Genomic DNA, 7,500 nt, shown 5'->3' with positions numbered 1-7,500 from the left:
TAGTATACTGATAACGGACTGCTGGCATACTGAAAGACCCTTGTGACTAATGATCTACCATCAGCTAGAAAATTTTCTTTTTTAGAACTCACATTTTTAGGAGTTTGGATAAGAGATTAGAAACCTGTTTTGATATAGTATCATATTGATCTTATAGAGTACAGAGTTTTTGGGAGGGTGATGTGGAGTTCAAATGTAGTTTAAGTAAAAAAAATGGAGAATTTCACAAAATAACCAGACATATTACATTTGTTTATTTTTGATGGCTAAAGAACTCTTCATTGAAATTTCACTTGAAGGAAACTAATGTCATTAATGTTTAAAACATCACTTTTTTTCAATAAGATAAGTGTTATTATGACTGAATAGATAGAACTATGGATGTTAGAGACATTTTTTTTTTCATGACATAAGACTTAGATGGTATGAAATGTAGATCGATAAAAGACAGTTTACTCATTTGAATAAAACCATTTCATGTATATGAAATATAGGTATCACATTGTTTCGAAATTGTTTATGTAATGCTTCTCTTAATTATCATACTTTTTATGGTTTCTAGATACGTACATGATATTTAATACACAGATATATGGATCTATTTGTTTATATGATGTGTATTTTTGTCTTTATTTTTCTCACATAGATCTAAAATCATAGCTTAATGTATGTGATTTTAACACATGCTTGCATATACACATGCACATGTTTGCACACACGCACACATACATACACACTCACATGCACATGCACACCCACACCCACACCCACACCCACACCCACACCCACACCCACACCCACACCCACACCCACACCCACACCCACACCCACACCCACACCCCACCCACACCCACACCCACATCACAGATGCATACACATACGTGTGATATAGACACAAACATGCACACAGATATGGATATGGACACAGAAACAAAAACAGATATATACATGAATCTGCAAAATGCATACAAATGCAGATATACACACAGAAACAAATACAAACAGAAATATACATGACGATGCAAAATGCATACAAACAATTTTCATTATAGTGGGTCTCTCTAAGTGAGTTCCATTAAACATCTGAAGTTCATAGTACACCCAAAAACTACAATATCTCTGTCCTTTCTTCATTTGAAATCCATCATTCTTTTTTTTTGTGATGTTTCTTTTACATTCTTATTATGGTTTAGACAAAAATTCCTTTTTATTAGAATAAAGGCAGTCAGTGTTATGTTTTAGTTGATGTTGATACACTTTGCTCAATTAAAAATGAATGTTAGACATGCACCTGTTTTTACAGTGAATGGAATTGTTCGCCAGCCATATTTGTAATAGAATATTTAGTATGTGTTGCTTTTGATGCTAGAACATTGTAGATTTATAAATTTTTTATCTTAGTTATTGTGTTAAAGAATATTTAACTGCTTGGTTATGAACAATTTGATATAAGAGTAACAAAGTTATGTTTAAAATAGGGATATACTATGTGACTTTCATGGATCATTGCATATTGTGCATTCATAGCCAAGGGGTTAATAACTGGTTGCAGGCACTCACTCAGAGGGTACTTTGTGTGCACTTGATGTTAGATAGAATATAATCTTTTTAGATTTTCTTTGCTTTGAATAAAGTGATAAGTTTTGGTTACAGTATGGTGGTTATTGCAAATAGGAGAATCATGAAGTGTGTTCATTTGTCTATGCCACATAGTTATAAATTGTTGAGGAATAAGTCTTGCAGCTCACTTCTTTGTGCATTAAATTTGATCTATTATGTTACAGGTATGATACAGCTCTAAGGATGAATTATGATTGTTGATTATAGAAGAAGTACAGTATTATCATCATGCACTGCATATTATCAGATGTACAGATACATTTATAAAGACATAAAAAAAAGGAAAACTAATCGTTCAATATTTTTACAGGCCTCAACCATCTACATCCACATTTTTGTATTCCTCGGATGCATGATTGGGCTTACATTATTTGTTGGTGTTGTAATTGCCAATTATTCTGAGAACAAAGGAACTGCTCTTCTCACCGTAGACCAGCGAAGATGGTAAGTTGGCTAAACATATGGATATATCTTTTTCTGTCTTTTTGATGCTTTCAAAGATCATTTAGATTTAGCATTGATATTAGACAAATTTATTTAGATGTGGACTAATACAGGATCATTTTGTGTTAGCAGGAAGATCACAAGAACCACATGGTTTTTATCTTATGAATATATTCAGGATAGATTTATTCTAATTATTAATAGGATTATGAAATGGATGAATACTTTTAGAAATTTGTCTTTGCAGGTGTGACCTAAAGAAAAGATTAAAGATTGCTCAACCCTTACACCTACCACCCCGTCCAGATGGCAGAGCATTTCGAGCATCTATTTATGATATTACCCAGAATATATACTTCAAACGCTTTGTTGCAATATCTGTAATCTTTAACAGCTGTTTACTGTGTGTTGCTGTAAGTACTATTGTTATTGTTATTGTTATTATAATATTGCTAAGGAGAGTGATGATTTTAGAATTTGATTATGGATCTAATTGATCAAAGGCTATAGACAAATATTAAGATTTCTAACTCAGAATTATTATTAGAGAAAAATATTACATTTGACATTTATAGGATGATTTTTACTGTATGCAGACCAATTGAGATACATCTGTGATAACTGAATTTGTGTAAGCAAAATTGTATAAAAGTGCATTTTAATTTCTTATATCTGTTTTCTTATTCAGTGGAAGAATGATGCAGCACAAACACAGTACCTGGCAATTTTGTCATCACTGCTAAACTTTGTATTTGTGGTGGAAGTCGTGATGAAACTCATAGCCTTTACACCCCGTGGATATTGGCAAAGCAGACGGAATCGTTATGATTTGTTTGTAACTGTTCTTGGTGTTGTTTGGATTATCTTAAATTTCACAATTCGTGTAAGTTCTACATCTTACTTTATGATTAATGATATAATGAAGAATCAGGATTAATATATCATTTGAAAAACATTTAGTATAAAGCTAAACACTATTTATATATGTATGTAATTTATTTTTATTTTTATTTTTTTCAGACGGATGAATCACACATGTTTGGATTCATGGTGATCATTCTCAGATTCTTCACAATTACTGGCAAACATGCAACTCTGAAAATGCTAATGTTAACAGTAGGTGTATCTGTCTACAAAAGTTTCTTCATTATCATGGGGATGTTTCTTCTTATTCTATCTTATGCCTTGGCTGGATGCATCTTGTTTGGCACTGTCAAGTACGGAGAAGGCATTGGCAGGTAAGGCTAAAAAAATTGGTAAAGTTGATGTTTCTGTCATGTGGTATAAGAATTTCATGCACTGGTCACAGTATTGTAGCACTTCAGTTAAACTACTGGTAATCTATTCACAAACAGGCAAGCCAACTTCCAGACAGCAACTAATGGCATCACTTTGCTGTTTCGCATTGTTACCGGAGAGGACTGGAACAAGATTATGCATGACTGTATGGTTGCACCTCCATTTTGCACTGAAGGGCGTAATTACTGGGAAACTGACTGTGGTAACTTTACTGGCTCCCTCATCTTCTTCTGCTCTTTCTATGTTATCATCACATACATTGTGCTGAATTTACTGGTTGGTAGGTACAAATTTGCTTATTTGTCATCTGACATGGGTTTGACAATATTTATGAATGAATATATTCTACTATATGTGCTATTTAAAAGCTGCAACTTTGGTCTGTGTATGTAACACTATTTGTTCAATGTTGCCACTATTATAAGTAGTTCTTTAAAATAATTTCAAGCCATTGATTGCTACCCTTTGTTTCCTTGTAGCTATCATCATGGAGAACTTCTCTTTATTTTATTCCAATGAAGAAGATGCTTTGCTTTCCTATGCTGATATCCGTAATTTTCAAAATACTTGGAATATAGTTGATGTGAATCAGCGAGGTGTTATTCCTGTAAGAAAGGTAAGGATAGATGGTTGAAACTCTAGTTTTTCCACATTAATATTGCTACATTGTATTTGCCTTTACAATTGATTTAAGGCCGCATTCAGATGAGCAATTTTAGTGGCCCGACTGCTAGAAGCGTGATTATTGAGTAAATGTTCACACTCGGCGCTTACAGTGGCCCGAATCATCTCTCCCTCACTCTTGGCATGGGGAAGTGGAAGCTGCTGTTGCCTGTCTGTCTACCTCCGCTCCATGTGATGCTCTCTCGTTGCTCTAATCCCACCCACTCCAGCCAATGAGGCACGCCATCTCCATGAAAACATAGTGGCTATCGCCATCTGTGTTGTCGCATAGCAACACATGTACCTTGAGTGGCTGAGCAGGTGGGTGACTGTGAGGGAGATCTCAAGTTGTGCCACAGGCCAGCCACAAGCCACAACATGTATGCCCTCATATTCACTTCCATTGACCTAGCAATCATGCTTCTAGCAGTCGCACCACTAAAGTCGCTCGTCTGAACAGGGTCTAACTTGCATTTCAGTTTTTGTTTGGAACTTTGGTTCAAATTAGGCTATAAGAAGATATTCATTATCCTCAGAAGCAATTGATATAGTCATTTACTTTTCAGGAGATTTTTTTTGTTATGATATTGCTAAATGATGATGTAAGTCTTCACCCTCTTTATAAAATTCCTCTTGTGGTTATATTAGCGCATCTTTTATGTTTTCTTAGGTGAAATTTATCCTGCGTCTTCTGAAAGGCAGACTGGAAGTGGATCCAGAAAAGGACAGATTACTTTTCAAGCATATGTGCTATGAATTAGAACGCTTGCACAATGGAGATGATGTTACCTTCCATGATGTACTCAAGTAAGAAACACAAGTACCATTTTTGGGATGTTATAGGTCTATGAGGTAATGCAAAGATTGCCACTTAAAACAGAGCATTTACTTTATCTTCCTTTCTTTCAGCATGTTGTCATACAGGAGTGTAGATATCCGAAAATCACTCCAGCTTGAGGAACTGATGGCTAGAGAAGAGTTGGAATACATCATAGAAGAAGAAGTTGCAAAACAAACCATTAGGAATTGGCTTGATAACTGTCTCAAACGTATAAGAGCTGTATGTAAAGTTGAACATTGTTATCATGTTCTATTAATGAATAGTATTAAATATAAACCTATTACATATTTTTAGTCATGACTAAAATTGCAGAGATTTTTTTGTCTATGATTTAAAATTTTCCTACAGCAAAAGGAGCAAACCTCATTACTGGCACGTCTGCGAGAAACAAATGACTTCCTGATGGTAGAAGACAAAAAAGTTCAGCCTTGTGATAAAGAAAGAGAAACAGAAAACAAGGTAAGTGCTTTGTTAATTCAAATTTTTTTTGAGGACTGATGTTTTAGGGAACCAGTCCATTTCTCCTTGTAATATTTTCTTACAATGCAACAATCAAATGTGAAAGATGGGAAAGGCAATGTTGATTTCTATTAATTGGACTGTACCTAAATCTCCTAGGATGCTGATCGAACAAGGGAAAGAAAGAAGGGCATTATTATAATGTCCCGAACTGACTCAATGACAAGTATTAGTGGAAGAAATTTCTTAGCCCCAACTCCATCAGATGCTTCATCACGGGCTGAGAAACACACACGACACGATTCAAAATCAAGAAAGAGGCGTCCCTCAGGTAACTCTTTTCTCATAGAGTATTTAATTACAGCTACTAAAATTAAGTGATGATAGTCATAATGCTATATTGCTTTTACAATACTAATATTCATATAGTGTTTGCCTTTGAGACATAAGGTATTGATGAAGTGAATTCATTGTTTCAGGTAGCAGTAAAAATCTTCCCCATGTTAGTGAAGGAGGAGAAGGGATTACAATAGTTAATGGAGGACAGCTGAGTAGTGACATTTCAAGTAACAAAGCAGTTCTTCCTCGCTCAGCCTCAGGATCTGGTGAAGTGAGAGACTGGTGGAGGCAGCAGGTTGATTATGATTCAGGGTCAGACTTCAGTGATGATATGGAATAAGGGAACAAAATGTTTGTAAATCTTATAATCCTTGTTTATTTATTTATATTTTGGCTGATCCTTGCAAATACAGAAGCATAGACCAATTAACTCCCATGCACTTGTACAGTAAGTTTGCAAACAGTGGAAACCTAAAATCTGCATATTAGCAGTAGTTTATCTAGATTTGGTTTTGCTTAAGTGAAAGACAAATAGCATAAAACTAGTTTACTCTATCTTGTATTTTTGGAATGTTTGCCCCTTTTTCATACAGTTATAGTTTTCTTTCTTAAATAGACAGTTTTTTACATCATTTTTTATTATGCATCTGCCATTCAGATGTAGGTCATACTATGCATGTTGCTGTTTCACTGTCTTTCCACATGAAGAATCTCCTAAGATGATTGCATATTTTAATGCCTCTGACCCAGGATTGAGTTGCAATGTGAATTTCTATGTTTGTTTACTTTTGGTTAACAGGTGCACAGGAATTTGGTTAATTTGTAGCTTTACACAAATTCAGCCAACTTATCAGTTCTTCAGAACCTCTTAGTTAAAGATGTATTACAGAGTCTGAAGAATTCTCTGTGAAATGGAGATCTTGAAAGTGCCAAAAGCACAAAGTTGTTATCCTGCAGCATATTGACTGCAGTCTTTTCTCATATGATTTATTTAAATTGCTAAATTAATGGAGTGTTGAAAAAATATTTTTAAATATAAAAACTTGAATTCTCACTCTTTTAACATTCTGAAAATACTGTTACTTTTGTTTGTGAAAAGTGTTTTTATTTTTACGATAATATAAAGATAAGATAATAGTCTGTGCAGCATTTATTTGATAGAGCCTTAAATGTACCTGAGTGGGTATTAGTTTGTTAGAAAATATCATAGATAAATATGCCTATTTTAGGTTATATCTTGTTGAAAGTTGACCAAAGAAAATTCTTCCCTTGCCATAGATAGACAGATATGCACACACGCACATGCACACACACACGCGCACCATATGCACACCCACCCACACCCACACCCACTCACGCCCACCCACACCCACACCCACACCCACATACACATACACATACACATACACATACACAGACACAGACACAGACACAGACACAGACACAGACACAGACACACACACACACACACACACACACACACACACACACACACACACACACACACACACACACACACACACACACACACACACACACACACACACACACACACTCCCATACACAAACCTATGTATACAGAAGAAAAGATTGTTATTAGTAAAGTAAATTGATAGAGTAAGTAGGTACTAGTAAACGAATGTTATACAGTTTTAGATTGTATTTTATTATTGTTCAGAAGGGAATGGATAACTTCAAAATAATCCTCTATTATAGAATCTAAAATTCCATCCAGAGAATATTTAATTAGAGTATATATTTACATATATCAACCAACCAAGTATTTTATATAAAGCAACTAGTAAATATTATACTACAAATTTTATTCCTTTTCA

General features: G+C 34.6%; 1 protein-coding gene across 2 annotated transcripts in view; it reads left to right on the top strand.

The window, feature by feature from the left end:
• Nucleotides 1–7,500, top strand: part of na (sodium leak channel non-selective protein na) — a 25,207-nt gene that overhangs the window by 17,289 nt on the left and 418 nt on the right. For both annotated transcript variants that reach the window (XM_070144022.1, XM_027364148.2), the window contains exons 22-32: nucleotides 1,931–2,064; nucleotides 2,312–2,477; nucleotides 2,753–2,947; nucleotides 3,085–3,302; nucleotides 3,420–3,643; nucleotides 3,843–3,979; nucleotides 4,697–4,833; nucleotides 4,936–5,086; nucleotides 5,216–5,326; nucleotides 5,486–5,657; nucleotides 5,806–7,500. The exon at nucleotides 5,806–7,500 is cut by the window's right edge and continues 418 nt beyond it. In XM_070144022.1, coding sequence (XP_070000123.1) covers nucleotides 1,931–2,064; nucleotides 2,312–2,477; nucleotides 2,753–2,947; nucleotides 3,085–3,302; nucleotides 3,420–3,643; nucleotides 3,843–3,979; nucleotides 4,697–4,833; nucleotides 4,936–5,086; nucleotides 5,216–5,326; nucleotides 5,486–5,657; nucleotides 5,806–6,005 — 1,845 coding nt within the window. In that variant the 3' untranslated portion in view covers nucleotides 6,006–7,500. The remainder of the gene's footprint in view (nucleotides 1–1,930; nucleotides 2,065–2,311; nucleotides 2,478–2,752; nucleotides 2,948–3,084; nucleotides 3,303–3,419; nucleotides 3,644–3,842; nucleotides 3,980–4,696; nucleotides 4,834–4,935; nucleotides 5,087–5,215; nucleotides 5,327–5,485; nucleotides 5,658–5,805) is intronic.

Source organism: Penaeus vannamei, chromosome 31 (genome assembly GCF_042767895.1).
Source record: "Penaeus vannamei isolate JL-2024 chromosome 31, ASM4276789v1, whole genome shotgun sequence".
NCBI lineage: Eukaryota > Metazoa > Arthropoda > Malacostraca > Decapoda > Penaeidae > Penaeus > Penaeus vannamei.
This window is presented reverse-complemented; position numbering and strand designations above follow the sequence as displayed.